The following is a 16,560-nucleotide window of genomic DNA, read 5'->3' as shown; positions in this document are numbered from 1 at the left end:
ACATTAGCTAGGCTACATCACATATCCAGCTCGCAGTGTGACTGTGAGTATAATATATAACTTCTCTTCACGAAACACTTTTCAGTTCGGCTTCCGTCCGTCAGCTCATGTTTCATAATAAAATCTCATTCACTCTGCTCGTTAACGTTATCTTGGTGGAAGAGGATTGTAGGAATATAACGTGCAAATCAATCCTAAACGTTAATATTTTATTGGAATAAGTGCTGCTTGGTGGTCCCGATGTGTGCCGAACTGAACCGAGGCTCGTGAAGTTTCAGGAAGCCGTATATTAAAGTGTATTTACCTTTATCGATAGTCAAGATACAAAACTGTCATATTTTTGAATGGAGTTTGGCGCTCGTTCGGAAAGTGTCTCGCGCTGACAGTGGCACAACTTTAGATTTACACTGAAAAGTTCACAGAAACCGCTTTAACGTTAAACATGGGTTTTTCCATCTGTTGTTGGTCATCTCGCTTACTTGCGCGTGCACCGCTACCAACCAACCGGCACGCGCTACATAAACAACCCCGCCCCCCCCTTGACATAATCCGGGCGAAATGCCGTAAAATCGAGTGTCTCCTGACGGAATGAACGGAGGAGGATCCGGGTGTGATGATGATGGACGGGGACAGCGCTGATGTTTCTCGGTAACTACTGATTATTCCAAGCGTAATGTAGAGACAGACTTAACATTTCATCTATAAAGTTTACAATGTATTAGATTTATAATGAAAGCATGTAGTGCTGCGTCTCAGTAGGCATGCGCAGTGCATCATCCCTGGGCACAAAAAGTTGACCTAAGCCTAAATTTAACATTTACCTTTATCTCACTGGAGATTTTAGCCAAACACTGAGCTTAAACAGAGAGGAAAGGGTCAATTTGTGATGAAAGCTTTTCCCAAATGAGGATGAGAAACCCGTTCACCTGCCCGACTTCACCTGTTTTCTGTTCATAACACTGAAAACTTCTTCATTTCACTGAAGTCTGCATAGAAACCGAAGCAGCCCTCTCCAGATCCTGGACCTTGTGTCAGGCTGCCATGTTGAGTCTGTGGGTCAGAGTCCAGACTGCTGCAGTTAGTGTATATTCACAGCTAGATTACAAATTAATTTAGTTCACGCCTCACTGTCCTGACTGGCTGCTATTCCTTTAATAGAAAAGTAAATGTAGATTTCCCACTCTTGCCTGTGGAGTTTGACAAGTTTGTCTTTCTTCTTTGAAGAGGAAGGTCACTGAAAGCAAGTGTGCAAACTGTTCAACTTACAAACCTGTAATCTACTAGTGGTAGGATAGTAAACAAACAAAATAATCATCATGTAGTGAATTTGTCATTTTACACCAAATTGCCATTGTTTTGTTCAGTAGAAAACTTTCTGTTGGGATCCAGCAGAACTATCTGTTTGTTACCCTGCTGTCTTTCTGTTTTAGTTAAATTTGTGTTTAATTTGATGCATCTCTGCATGTCTTACATCAGTTCACTAGAGGAAAGAGGAAAGACTCCCAGGGAAAGAGAAATCTTCTTCCCCCTCTGTTCTTAAGGCCCTGACACACCAATGGCACAGGCGTTGTCAGCCCTTGGTCTTTTGGTTGTGGAAGAAGAAAGGAAGAGGCGGAGGCGAAAAATAAGGAGAAACCGCACTAAATGGGTGAAATCATGAATACTCCAGCGACAGGCTCAACGGGCTTTCCCGAACCTGTCGAGAGCTGGAGATAAATGAAACCTCCGATTTTAAAAATTTTGCTCGGCTCTTTCCTGTTCAGTTCCACATGTTGAAGGAATTTATCAGTCCAATCATCCAGAGGCAAAACAACAAACTACCAATCAGAGTGATCTCTCTCACCGACGGTGCGGGACACACCGCAAAAACTAGGGACACCGACGCTTACCGACGGCCCGACATTGTGTGGTGTGTCAGGGCCTTAAAAAAAAACAAAAAACTCTGATTCTACAATACAGTTGGTTTCACTACTGTTGACAAAATGTACTTATTAAGTCGCCCCCCTCCCCCAGCACAATAATATTGTATATTGCGATATTTTGGCGGGACAGCATCTATATTAAATTGTGTATCGCCCAAGCCTCCTGTACACACCTGCCTGTATCTGGGACGCAGCAGTCTAACTTCAGTCTGTCTCTGTCTGTCAGGCCGGTGAGGATGGGCGGGCTGCGGGTGGCGGTGGTGGGCGCCGGGGCGGCCGGGCTCTGCGCCGCCCGACACCTCCTGGCCCGGCCCGGGACCTTCGCCCCGCCCGTGCTGTACGAGCTCGGCGGGACCCTCGGCGGGACCTGGGTGTACGACGAGCGCGTCGGTACGCACGACAACGGCCTGCCGATCCACAGCAGCATGTACAGAAACCTCAGGTACAGACAGGACTGTGTGTGTGTGTGAGACAGTCAATATTAAACATCTGCCATTTGGAGGACACTTTTACCCCAAACCAGAGTGTCTGCAGGTCCTTAAAAAGTCTGCAAATGTCTTAAATTATCTTAATTTGAGGTCGCTGCCACCATATTGACAGGTTCTTCACATTTAGCTGTTAATAGACACATCGGCTGCTGCAGGGATCAAACCTGTGACTTTATCAGTACAGGAAAGTCTCCTAACCAGTTCTGCTGTTCCCTGACTCCCCCTGTCTTTATATGTATAATTGTGTTTCTTTTTTCCACTTTTATTCAAACATTATTTATTCAAACATTATTCCAAATCTGCCATTCCTTATTTAACCAAGCCGATAAATGTCAATACCTGCTAATGTTGTTTTATATATTCTTACTCAATCAGTGTTTCTATTTCTTTTAATTGTATATTGAAGCTAACAACAACAACAACAAGAATGTACTTTTTAACCCTTATGTAAATGCCAAGTATTTCAGATTTTACTCCTGCAATTTGTGCACAACAATAAACAAACAAGAGATATGATTTAGCTGGATTACATTCACACCTGCCCCCCCGCCCCCCCACCCCCCCTCCTCCCCCCAGGACCAACCTACCCAAAGAGGTGATGATGTTCCCTGATTTCCCCTTCGACCCCCAGCTGCCCAGCTTCCTGCCCCACCAGGAAGTGCAGCGGTACCTGGAGAGTTACTGCAGGAGCCACGGCATCGGGCCGCACATCCGGGTAAACCGTCCACCTGCTGGTCCCCAGGCCGCTGCTTGATCTGGACTTGGCACGCAAATTATAACCTTGATTATATTTAGAATTGGTTTTATTAACCAGTGGTTGGGATTGAAGGAACTTACTTCCCAAACTTCTGTTCAGTAAATACTTATGATCCCAAATGTTGATCCAGTCCATTAGTTTTAATGAACCACAAGTTTGGGGTCATAGGTCAAAGTGAATGAAATGTAATCAATTAAATCAATCGATCTTTCCCGTCCGGTGTGGCAGTTCAACACGGTGGTGGAGGATGTGAAGCCTGTCGTCACGGAGACGAGGACGACGTGGGAGGTGACGTCGTCCGGCGAGACGGGGTCTCAGGCGACGGAGACCTTCGACTCGGTCTTCGTCTGCAGCGGGTGAGACGGCGCCTGCATTCATCTGAGTTCATCTCCCTCACTTGTCCGTCATGCATTCGATTTTTGTTGTTTCCACCATTGATTTTTGTATTTCACCTGCATGATCTAGATTTTTTTCCTCTTCTTTGAATGGTTTATCTTGTTTCTATATGAATTTTGTAATAGTAAATAAAGAAACTCTAAACTCACAAGAAAAAAAAGAAAAAAAAATCAGAAAAATCAGAAAAAATGCACATGATAATACATTTGTAAAGTTGAAAAAGCTTTTTTCCTATCCCATAAATCATCTCGCGACCCCCCGCTGGGTTCCGACCCCCAGGTTGAGAACCACTAGACGTCCTGACCCTGACTTTCTCTCTGCTCCCTCATCAGACATTACTCCGACCCTCACGTCCCAAACATCCCGGGGATAGAGAACTTCAAAGGTACAATTCATTAATGAATTCATCTTCTGTTTGTTTCTAAAATGCTACATAAATAAGATAAAAACACAAAGTGTAAAACCTGAAGTAGCCGCCTGTTAGCATGAGCTGACGGTATGAAACGACATCACGGTTCAGTCCAGCTGCTGTCGTCTTTGAGTTGGACCTTCTGCCGCTCTGCTCATCTCTCCTCTCTTATCTAAGGATCATTTTGGTGTAAATTTGTTTTGTTGAGTTTGCCTCCGTACGTAAAGGTAGTGGATGATGGTCGATCCAAATTTCTCCCAGGTCTGATATTAAACCTGCAATAAGCAGAATCAGACCTTCTAACAAATCCTGAAGCTAACGTGTGCTATGTGGAGATTTCCTTGAGACATAATGATATAAACCAACATCCAGTTGTGTTGCTGTTTTCTCCTCTTTTCTAAAGCTTGTTGTGAAAGTCCGGTCCTGAACGAAGCTCCTCCCCCTCCCTACTGGAGCTTTACCATTTTTTTTAAACTAGCTTTAAAGTAGGGCTGGACGATAATTCAATATTATCGTTTATCGTCTTTCAGTGGAATCATATCGTGATGATATGAAGATATTTTAATATTGTGACACACATTTCTGCTGTCTAAATTGATGATGACAAGCAAACGTTACTTAAAAACTCTGATAAAATGAGGTATGGTAGAATTTTTTTTTTTTTGAAAATTTCAGTTTTGTTTGACATCACACCTAACATTACCATTCGGTTCAATGAGATGAACATTAATTTGATTATTTAACGTGATTTTGCATACATGAACCATATTGTGATATATACTGATATCGAGAAAAATCCTTATGATTATCATGATATTGATTTCAACCATATCGTCCAGCCCTACGTTAAAGCGGCGCTCACCCCCTCCCATTCCTGCACATTTTCTCATAATGCTGGAATCGATCAAGCGAGATTTTGTTAAACTTGTTAAACGAGTAAACATGTTAAACTAGTAAACTTGTTAAACGAGTAAACATGTTAAACTAGTAAACATGCTAAACGAGTAAACTTGTTAAACTAGTAAACTTGTTAAACGAGTAAACATGTTAAACTAGTAAACATGCTAAACGAGTAAACTTGTTAAACTAGTAAACTTGTTAAACGAGTAAACATGTTAAACGAGTAAACATGTTAAACTAGTAAACATGCTAAACGAGTAAACTTGTTAAACGAGTAAACATGTTAAACGAGTAAACATGTTAAACTAGTAAACATGCTAAACGAGTAAACATGTTAAACGAGTAAACATGTTAAACTAGTAAACATGCTAAACTAGTAAACTTGTTAAACGAGTAAACATGTTAAACTAGTAAACATGCTAAACTAGTAAACATGTTAAACGAGTAAACATGTTAAACTAGTAAACATGCTAAACTAGTAAACTTGTTAAACTAGTAAACATGCTAAACTAGTAAACATGTTAAACTAGTAAACATGCTAAACTAGTAAACTTGTTAAACTAGTAAACATGCTAAACTAGTAAACGTGTTAAATGAGTAAACGTGTTAAACTAGTAAACATGCTAAACTAGTAAACTTGTTAAACTAGTAAACGTGTTAAACTAGTAAACATGCTAAACTAGTAAACATGCTAAACTAGTAAACGTGCTAAACGAGTAAACTTGTTAAACTAGTAAACATGCTAAACTAGTAAACGTGCTAAACGAGTAAACTTGTTAAACTAGTAAACTTGTTAAACTAGTAAACGTGCTAAACTAGTAAACTTGTTAAACTAGTAACATGCTAAACTAGTAAACATGTTAAACTAGTAAACTTGCTAAACTAGTAAACATGTTAAACTAGTAAACTTGTTAAACTAGTAACATGCTAAACTAGTAAACATGTTAAACTAGTAAACTTGTTAAACGAGTAAACATGTTAAACTAGTAAACTTGTTAAACTAGTAACATGCTAAACTAGTAAACATGTTAAACTAGTAAACTTGCTAAACTAGTAAACATGTTAAACTAGTAAACTTGTTAAACTAGTAACATGCTAAACTAGTAAACATGTTAAACTAGTAAACTTGTTAAACTAGTAACATGCTAAACTAGTAAACATGTTAAACTAGTAAACTTGTTAAACTAGTAACATGCTAAACTAGTAAACATGTTAAACTAGTAAACATGTTAAACTAGTAAACATGCTAAACTAGTAAACATGCTAAACTAGTAAACTTGTTAAACTAGTAACATGCTAAACTAGTAAACATGTTAAACTAGTAAACTTGTTAAACTAGTAACATGCTAAACTAGTAAACATGTTAAACTAGTAAACTTGCTTCCTGCCTCTCCACTTGTCACTGTGGGTCATGTGACCTTCAGCAGGAGAAAGATCTGTCAAAGTGAGACAGGTGACTCCTCAGCAGGTACGGTTAGCTTAGCTGTTAGCATTTATGCACGCTGCTTTGTAATGTTTGACTGTGGCTTTGCTGTGAGTTTAGTCACAAATTTGCTCCTGTTTTTGTCTCCCTCTTGTGGTCAGAAAATTTTGCTTATTGCAGCTTTAAAGTCTATCTGTCTGTCTCTCTGTCTGTCTGTCTGTCTCTCTGTCTGTCTGTCTGTCTGTCTGTCTCTCTGTCTCTCTGTCTGTCTGTCTGTCTCTCTGTCTGTCTCTGTCTCTCTGTCTGTCTGTCTCTCTGTCTCTCTGTCTCTCTGTCTGTCTGTCTCTCTGTCTGTCTGTCTGTCTCTCTGTCTCTCTGTCTGTCTCTCTGTCTCTCTGTCTGTCTGTCTCTCTCTCTCTCTCTGTCTGTCTGTCTGTCTCTCTGTCTGTCTGTCTGTCTCTCTGTCTGTAGGGACGGTGCTGCACAGTCACTCCTACAGACACCCGGAGCCTTTCTCCGGACGCTCGGTGGTGGTTTTGGGAGCCGGAGCGTCAGGAATCGACATTTCCATAGAACTGTCCGGAGTCGACGCCCAGGTACCAAAACACCAAACCTCTGCCTGTAAAGGACAGTTTAGAGTGGAATTATTGTAAAGCTGCTGCATGTAGCATTTTAAACATCAGTATATCATTGTCAAATAAAGTTTTGCTACCATAGTATAATAATATAAATGGCCTCTACTCTGCATCCTCCGTTGTTTCTCCTTCACCTGGTGGATCTGGAGGGAAATCTGCTGGATCGCTTTATGGCACAAAACAGGAAGAGGTTCTTCTTCTGTTCTTCCAGAGCAGACGGAGATAAAGCTGAAAGAGTTTCTGGCAGCAGATGGTGGAAGGAGGGAAAGGAAGATGGAGAAATCACTTCCAACATGTTGATCCTCTTCAGGGAGGGGGAGGGGGGGGCAGGAAGCAACGGGGCTGATGGGAAATGTAGTCTTAATGTGGAGAAACACTAGAACTAATACTACTGGTGTCAGTAGACTGTTTCAGAATTAATCTGCTGATGATTTATTGATGGGAAAATGATACACAGAGCAACTTTAAAGGAAAATGTCTCTCTCTCTCTCTCTCTCTCTCTCTCTCTCTCTCTCTCTCTCTCTCTCTAGGTGACTCTGAGTCACAGTAATCCTTCCCTGACCTTCCCTCTTCCCTCTGGGATTCAACAAGCCGCTCCAGTTGTTGCGGTCGAGGAAGACGGACACCTGCGCTTCCAGGTGAAACTGAGACTAAGATTATCTTAAAGGAATAGTTCACCCAAAAATGAAAATCCTGTCATCATCTACTCACCCTCATGCCAAATGAAACACAGGTGAAATTTGTTAGTCCATATAACACACAGGGAGGCTGCAGCACAACTTGGTAGCAGCCTTCTCCAAAACAACTGAAGTCAATGGGGACCGGTTCTTCAGAGTTCCAAAACAACTGAAGTCAATGGGGACCGGTTCTTCAGAGTTCCAAAACAACTGAAGTCAATGGGGACCGGTTCTTTAGAGTTCCAAAACAACTGAAGTCAATGGGGACCGGTTCTTTAGAGTTCCAAAACAAAAACAGCCAAACAATCACACTGTGAATAGAAAGACCTATACACCATTATTTGTTGCAAATCAATCAGCTGTAGTTAAGATTTGCACTAAATCATGGTGTAAATATACTGTAGGTGTTTCTGGAGCTCTGACGAACTGGTCCCCACTGACTTCAGTTGCTTTGGAGTGATTGATTGATTGATTTTATTTATGGATTAGTAAACAAAAAAACAAAACAAAGAAATCCAAAGGATAACATGTTAAAGTGAAAAACACTTATTTCCAACATGGTCCCAAGATGTTAAAAAGACAAAGAAAAACACAAGGAAGCACAAGACATTGAACATAAAAACTAAACAAACACAATCCTAAAAAACCAAAAACACATCACCACCATTACAAGATAAAAAATAACTCCTACATCAGAAAAACAAGGACAGCTAAAGTAACAATGTCATTGCAGATTTCATTATAAATCTGTTACCCTGTTCCATAAAAAAGTCCTAACCTGACTTCTATAAGCCCCTCTCATATTTAAAAACTTGACGTGTAACGGAAGGCTGTTCCACAACATGGCACCAGTATAAAAAAAGGAACTTCTAGCTACATTATTCACTCGAGGCACTTGACATGAACGCACACTGGCCCTGGTATTATAGTTATGCTGAGTATGGACCATTGTTATCTGAGAACACAAGTACTGAGGAGCATACCCATTGATAATATTGTACATATGATGCAGCTTCTGTTGTTCTACTCTGAGCTGTACTGGCAGCAGTCCTACCCTTCTGAATTCATCACTACCAACATGAGTTCGAGGGGATGCATTTAATAAATACCGAATAATATTATTTTGCATCACCTGCAGTTTGTTCCTGAGTTTAGCTGTCAAACCACTGTACCAAGCAGAGCATGCATAATCGAAATGACACTGTATCAATGATGACACGAGAAGTTTCTTAACAGAAAAGTCGAAAAGCCTTGTTCTGCGAAACAGGAACTTGAGTTTGCTGGCACACTTAGATAATATTTTAGCAGCAATATATTCACAGGAGAGTGACTGCTCCAATATTATTCCTAAATATGAGACATTTGTCTGAGATACAATTTCAGCTCCATTACAAAAGACTTTCAACGTATTTGTTCTTGACAGTTTCTTCTTAGTTCCAAACAGGATTGACTCGGTTTTGCCCAAATGTATTGAGAGCTTGTTATCTATGAGCCACTCTCTTACACTTTCTAATTCATTACTAAGAGTGTTTTCAATCTCACTGACATTATTCCCAGATACCAGTAACGCAGAATCATCAGCATACAGTAAAAGCTTGCATTTCACAGCCGCTGGCATATCATTTATATACATAAGAAATAAAAGAGGCCCTAAAATAGAGCCTTGCGGCACCCCACATGTAATATCCTGAGGTTCTGATATAACCCCTTCAACATCACAGACTTGAGTTCTTCCTGTAAGGTAAGAAGTGAACCATTTTACAGCAGTATGTCTAAAACCCATGCACTGTAGTTTTGATAACAGTATAGTATGATTCACTGTGTCAAAGGCTTTTTGCAAATCAAGCAAGATCATGCCAACATACTTTCCTTCATCAAAGTTTTGTCTAATAAAGTCAAACAGATGAATAAGACAGGTTTCAGTAGAGTATGCTGCTCTAAAACCAGACTGAAGCTCATACAACATTTTTTTTTTAACTAAATATTCCTCAACCTGCTCAAACACAAGACGTTCAAAAACCTTAGACATGGATGTTAAAATTGATACTGGCCTATAATTTCCAACATCTGATTTACTGTTCTTCTTAAAAAGGGGAACAACCCTTGCCCTTTTCAGTTCACATGGGAATTTACCCTGACTTATAGATAAATTTACTATATGAGTAATCACACTAGAAATTACACTGGCACTATCCCTCAGAAATCTGGCTGGAATAAGATCCAATCCAGTTGCTTTGTTTGTGGGTAATGCGGATAGACACATCCTTACCCTTTCCACTGAAACAGGACTTATCTCAAATACATCAGGAACAACATTTTTATCTTTGTAGAAAGAGTTCGCAAATGATAGGCCATATCTCCCTGAGCCACAAGGTAATTTAGTAACCAAACTAGCAGCAATGGTTGTAAAAAAATTATTAAAATAACTAGCAACCTTCCATTTATCAAAACACATCTTATCCTCAATGACTAGTCCAATATTGCCAGATTTTGTTTTGGACTTTCCTGTGGAGCCCATTTCGTTAAGTACTTTCCATAATTTTTTGGGCTGGTGTGAATTTTCAGCAATAGCATCCTCATAAAATTGGGACTTTGATTTCTCTGTCTTATATCTGGCTTGATTTCTAAAATGAACATATTTATCATAATCAGTAGGCAATTTTGACTTCTTAAACTTTCTAAAATATAAATCTCGTTGTCTAATAAGATCTAAAATATCTGTAGTCATCCAATTTGCACTTCTCTGTTTAATTCTAGTCTCCTTCATTGGAGCAACAGCATCAAGTGCAGCTATAAAATGCTCTTTAAAAAGGGTCCAAGCCTTATCAACATCATTGCTACCCAAAACATCAGCCCAATCCTTCTCAGAAAGCCTATGTTCAAATCCCTCAACTGAGTAATGTTTAGTACATCTGGACCTAATAGAGCGGTGATTTCCAGTATTTATCTGTGATTTAAATATCTTACGAGTGCAAAAAATTACTTTATGATCACTTAAGGCAATATCAAGGACGCCTGATTGGGAGATCTTTTCACACTCTGAGACCAATATCAAGTCCAATATGGACTGGCTATTTACAGACACTCTAGTAGGTTCAGTAATTAGTTGTTGCAAACCAAACACTTTACAGAAGTTTGAAAATGATTTAACTAAACAACTCTTACTAGGAGGCAATAGCAAATTTGTATTAAAATCACCCAATATAATACATTCCTTCTCCATGCATACATTACTCCTAATACAAGACATCTCTAAAAGTTCATAAAAGTCTGTTTGCTTAGGAGGTCTGTAACAGACACCAATAATAATGGGTTTAGTCTTGAGAAGCAGCAGCTCAATCCATGCCGTTTCCAAGCCCTCCACCTGGAGGTCGGCTTGCGGATTGAATGTTAGATCACTCCTTATAAACAAGCATACCCCACCTCCATTTCTGTTGCGATCACGCCTGTAGACGGAGTAACCGGTGAGCTCAATTTCTGCGTCTTGAATGGAGCTATCAAGCCATGTCTCGGACACTGCGACCACAGCAGCTTTAGAAGTAACTGCAAGGTGCTTGATCTCTTCAAGCTTAGGCAACAAGCTCCTTGCATTTATATGAATAAAGTGAAGTCCTCTCCGATTAAATAAAACATCAGGATCTTTCCACGTATCAAGCGAACCGTCCTCAGAGCAACACGTTATCTCCGGGGTACTATCAAACACTGGGTTGACAAGGCTGCTCTGGAGCTGAGCTGCAGCCTCCCTGTGTGTTATATGGACAAACTTCACCTGTGTTTCAACTGGCATGAGGGGGAGTAGATGATGACAGGATTTTCATTTTTGGGTGAACTATTCCTTTAATATACTTAACTATTAAACTAAGACTGGGTTATTGTACTTAATTGTTAAACTAAAACTAAGATACTTTATATTTAAACTAAGACTAGGTTATTAGGCTATACTAACTGGTTAACTAAACTAATTGGTAAACTAAAACTAAGATACTTAACTATTAAACTAAGATTCGTTTTTTATACTTAATTGTTAAACTAAAACAAATTGTTAAACTAAAACTAAGATGCTTAACTTGCAAACTAAGACTAGCTTAATATACTCAACTATTAAACCAAGACTAGGTTATTATACTTAATTGTTAAACTAAAACTAAGATACTTTACATTTAAACTAAGACTAGGTTATTATACTAATTGTTAAACTAAAATAAACTAAAGCTAAGATACTTAACTATTAAACCAAGACTATTATACTTTATTGTTAAACTAAGACTTATTATGGTTCATTATTAAAGTAAAACTAGGTTATATTATACTTAACTTTTAAACTAAGACTAGGTTGTTCACATTTAACTATTGAACCAAGATTAAAGCTAACACTAAGACTAGGTTAACCTAACTAAAACTAAGACTAAGATCAGGGTATAGATTATTATACTTAACCTAAACTAAAACCAAGCCCAGGTTATATTCAGCTACAACTAAGACTAGTTTTTTATACTAAACTAAAATGAATATTACTTTGTGATACTGTTTATCGACAGGCAGAGAAAAACTTCAGTAAATGGAAATACAAATCTGGAATATAAAATTGATGAAAACTGAAATTTACCTAAAACAACTGAAATGATCTATTAGCTATTATCTTTGTCAGAACGGAAATTAAATCAAAGTGAAAATAAAAACATGAATTCTTCTCAGTTTTCTTTACTTTTGCCATATTTCCTTGGTTAAAGAGAGAATCCTGTAGTAGTGGATGAGTTCAGATCATCACATCATCACATCATGACTCTTTACTCACCCAGAGGCAACAGATCTTCATCACTTGGATACCGAAGTGACAGTAAAACAAATTCAAATAAACAATGCAAACTAAACTGAATCTTTTCAAAAATCTACAAACTAAACTAAATCTTAACACTGGGTTCCTACACCAGTCTGGAAAGTCTGGAAATGTATGTATTTGGCAATTTCCAGGTATTGATTGCAAAAAATTGCACAAAAGAGTTTGGAAAAGTCTGGAAAATATGGTTTTACTGTCCTGACATGCAGACAGCTGCACATTTCTTCTCACATTCTGTGATATTTGTCAATGTGAAGAATAATCTTCATCAATGTGAGTGATGTGGTAGGTGTTTTGTATATATTAAGGTGTTAGTTGGGGCAAGATGAGTATCAGCATAATCATTCTAAGCACCAAAATCTGAAAATCAAATCAAGAAATAAAGTTTTAGAAAAGTATGGATTTTGAAATTGTAATTGTGCAGGAATGCTGTTAACAATCTGACGACTCATCTCTGATTTTTAAGATGAAAACTAACGGCTGTCGTTGCAGGACGGCTCGGCGGGCGCCGCCGACGTTCTGCTGCTCTGCACCGGATACAGATTCACCTACCGCTTCCTCCGGCCGGCCCGGCTGGGCCTGGAGGTCCGGGACCACCTGGTGACTCCACTCTACCGTTTCATGATGCCGCCCGCCTTCCCCTCGCTGTTTATCATCGGCATCTGCAAGATCATCTGCCCCTTCCCCAACTTCCACTGCCAGGTGAGCAGAGCAGAGGGGGGGGGGGGGGGGGGGAGTCGCCATTATGTGTGTGAAGTAACTCCCACTTCCCCGGTGCATAACTGGGCCGGTCCGTTAAATTGTATTTTCCGATGTGTGTTTTTTGCTGATAAGCAAGGCAAAAACAAATTGGCAGCTTTGTTAAGGGACCTTGGTGTGGCCGGAGCGTTCGGCCTCGGCTGCTCCTGTGTTTTTAAATGCAGAAATCTGTTCACTTTGTTTCACTCTCTACCATCCAGGATCCTGCTGATATTTTCTGGTCATATTCTGCTTCAGTAAAGCAGAAATATTACACATTTAACCTTTAAAGATTTTTACTGTTCCATAGACCATAATATACAATACCAATGACTCAGTGATTACTTTCTGGCCCAGACTCTGTTTGGGAACAAAAACTTAAGGTTACTTGCGTAAACCCGGTTCTCTGAGTAGCATGAGTGAGATGTCTCACTATGGGACACGCCCCTATGCGTATCTTCAGAAGCATATATTCCACTATGCTCTGAGTGGCTGGCAGTGCGTCAGGACCCTCCTCCTATAGGCTGATGCTGCGTCACTCGTCAAGAAAGCGCTCCTCTTCTCGCTTCAGCCCAGCAGCGAGCAGGACGTCCGGTGAGACAGCTCACTCACGCTACTCAGAGAAGTTCTCTGTCATAGCATTCGTTTCGATGTCTCACCGTGGGATACGGAGACTCCGATATTTCCGGACAAGCTTATCTCGAAGACCGACCACCAACACTTAGCTGCAGCGCCTATATCCTGACTAGAGTCCCTCTGCACCGGCCCAGCAGGTTGCCAAACCTCTGGTAGAATGTGCGTGAACCAGCCGGCCCGGAGACCCGAGCTCAAACCCTCACTAGCCCCCACAGTCCAGTGAGAAAGCCTCTGCTTTGTGACGGGCTGACCGTGAGACATCGAAACGAATGCTATGAGAGAGAACCCACAGCTGAATGGAAAAAGTTGGCACCCCTTCTCTGGAGTTTGTTGAAAGGCATTCTGGGAAATGTAGGAACACTTCATCACAAAATAATAACTCCTGGAATATATTGAACATCCCAGACTGAGTGGATTCTGTCCGTCTGTCCCCCCCCCCGCAGGTGCAGTTCGCTCTCGGCGTGCTGGACGGCTCGGTGGCTCTGCCGTCCCGGGCCGACATGGAGGCGGAGGTGCGGCGGGACCGGCAGGAGCGGGCGGAGCGAGGCGTGGAGCCGCGCCACCTGCTGAAGCTGCAGGAGGAGCAGTGGAGTTACTGCGCGGCGCTCGCCCGCCGCGGCCGCTTCGCCCCGCTGCCGCCCGTCACGCGCCGCCTGTACGAGGAGGTGTGGAGGCAGAGACGCCTCCACCCACAAAACTACAGGAAACTCAACTACAGGCTGGTCAGCGACACACAGTGGGAGCTGAGGGAGTGACGGGCAGGAGAGGAGGAGGCGGGGTTTCCTTTCCTTTCCTTCAAAGTACTAGCTGTAATCTGTTAGACCACTGATTCTCAACCTTTTTCATATCAAGGACCCTAATTTAGTCCAAATTAAGGCCCTGGACCCCCATTTGATGAGATGTTTTCTCTTGAACCCAAATCTGGAATATTTGTATTGTCAGATGATTTAGTCCAGAACTCCCTGACTGTCTGTACTGCAGGTGGAGAGATAACAGAGAAACTATCAGAACATCATTCTTCTATATTCTCTGTGTTAATTAGCACCATCAGACTCTTAAGATCCACGTGAAAATGATCAGTGAAATGACAGAATCATGACATTTTGATGAAGGCTCCAGCTGAAATAAGTAATGACAATAATAATAATACTTTATTTATGTAGTGTGCCTGGGATATTTATAGATTTATAGACCGCCTTAATAAAGTCAGTTTAGCATCAGATAAGTGACTAAGGCTGCGTTCACACTGCAAGTCTTAGTGCTCAATTCGGATTTATTGCTCAGATCCGATTTTTTTTGTTTGGCTGTTCACATTATTTTTTAAATGTGGCCAGTATCAGATTCCAGTGTGAACTGGTCCCGGTCCTGAACTGACCCGCATGCGCAAAAGAACGATAACAAAGACGTGACACGCAGCACGCTGTCGCACGGAAGTGAACACGGAGGCCGCCGAAGTCGGCGTTCGGTTTCATTTAGAAGTCGATGTTCTTCTGCGGCTCCATTCGGTTTGTTTCGATACGCTTTCAGACACAGACCGGTTACGATACGACCCCGCAAGTTTTGCTTGTACAGAATTACAGAAACACTTCTGACTCCCTCCATCGCAGCTGTCTTCCATGTTTGTCTTCACCGAGCGACTCCCGCCAGCGCAGAACTGTGACGAATGTCGATCTAGAGAGACGTAAAAGTCGCATGAATTCTGATATGACTGTTCAGACTGAGGTCGCACTGCAAAAAATCAGACCTGTGTCTGATTTAGGACCACATATGAAAGTGGCTCAAATCAGAATTGAAAAGATCAGATTCCATGTGATTTGTGCCGTTCACACTGTTATGAAAAAAACAGATCTGAGTCACATATCAGCAAAAAAATTGGATTTGGGCCACTTCTGTCTGCAGTGTGAACGTAGCCTTAGGCTCCATAGTTCAGTGCCTAATAAATGTCTTTTTTCAAGATAAAACCACATTTTAGAGTGGCCTTTTATTGTGACCGGCCCAAGGCACACCTGTGCAGTAATCATGCTGTTTAATCAGCATCTTGATAAGCCACACCTGTCAGGTGGATGGATTATCTTGGCAAAGGAGAAGTGCTCACTAACACGGATTTAAACAAAATTTGAGAGAAATAAGCCTTTTGTGTGCATAGAAAAAGTCTTAGATCTTTTATTTCAACTCATGAAAAGTGGGAGCAAAAACAAATGTGTTGCGTTTATATTTTTGTTCAGTATAATTATCGATTAATCTATTGATTATTTTTTCAATTAATCGATTAATCATTTAGTGTATAAAATGTTAAAAAATAATGACAAATGCCCATCACAAGTTCCCAGAGCCCAAAGTGATCCTTCAAATGAAAAGCAGCAAATCTTAACATTTGTGAAGCTGTAACCAGAAAATGTTTGGTATATGTGTTTTTTTTTATTATAAATGACTAAAACAATGAATCAATATTATGATTTATTTTGTGTGTTCCAACTAAATGACTAGTGGTTTCAGCACTAATGTGTGCTGCTCAGTGCGGTGGTTGTGGTTGTACCTGCTGCACAGCGGCCGCCTTCATGTCTTCACCTTCATGTCTTCACCTTCATGTCTTCACCTTCATGTCCTCACCTTCATGTCCTCACCTTCATGTCCTTACCTTCATGTCTTCACCTTCATGTCTTCACCTTCATGTCTTCACCTTCATGACTTCACCTTCATGTCCTCACCTTCATGTCTTCACCTTCTGCAACAGTTTTATTT

The 16,560-nt window shown here is 40.7% G+C and overlaps 1 protein-coding gene across 1 annotated transcript; it reads left to right on the top strand.

The window, feature by feature from the left end:
- The first annotated feature begins 533 nt into the window (after positions 1–533).
- On the top strand, positions 534–15,046 carry LOC139914045 (uncharacterized). The gene is made up of 9 exons (XM_071902239.2): positions 534–648; positions 2,149–2,364; positions 2,987–3,125; positions 3,396–3,523; positions 3,896–3,948; positions 6,767–6,891; positions 7,461–7,568; positions 12,937–13,146; positions 14,262–15,046. The coding sequence occupies exons 1-9, from the start codon at positions 614–616 to the stop codon at positions 14,571–14,573; spliced, it is 1,326 nt and encodes a 441-aa protein (XP_071758340.2). The 5' UTR covers positions 534–613; the 3' UTR covers positions 14,574–15,046.
- Positions 15,047–16,560: the final 1,514 nt, after the last annotated feature.

This window comes from Centroberyx gerrardi, chromosome 11 (assembly GCF_048128805.1).
Source record: "Centroberyx gerrardi isolate f3 chromosome 11, fCenGer3.hap1.cur.20231027, whole genome shotgun sequence".
Lineage (NCBI taxonomy): Eukaryota > Metazoa > Chordata > Actinopteri > Beryciformes > Berycidae > Centroberyx > Centroberyx gerrardi.
Note: the sequence above shows the minus strand (reverse complement) of the source record. Positions and strands in the feature narration are given on the sequence as shown.

Excerpts from the sequence above, each read along its gene's own strand:
- LOC139914045 (XM_071902239.2), top strand. The coding sequence starts at position 614 with ATGATGATGGACGGGGACAGCGCTGATGTTTCTCG. Across the intron at positions 649-2,148 it reads GACAGCGCTGATGTTTCTCG|GCCGGTGAGGATGGGCGGGC; the intron begins GTAACTACTGAT and ends TCTGTCTGTCAG. Across the intron at positions 13,147-14,261 it reads TCCCCAACTTCCACTGCCAG|GTGCAGTTCGCTCTCGGCGT; the intron begins GTGAGCAGAGCA and ends CCCCCCCCGCAG.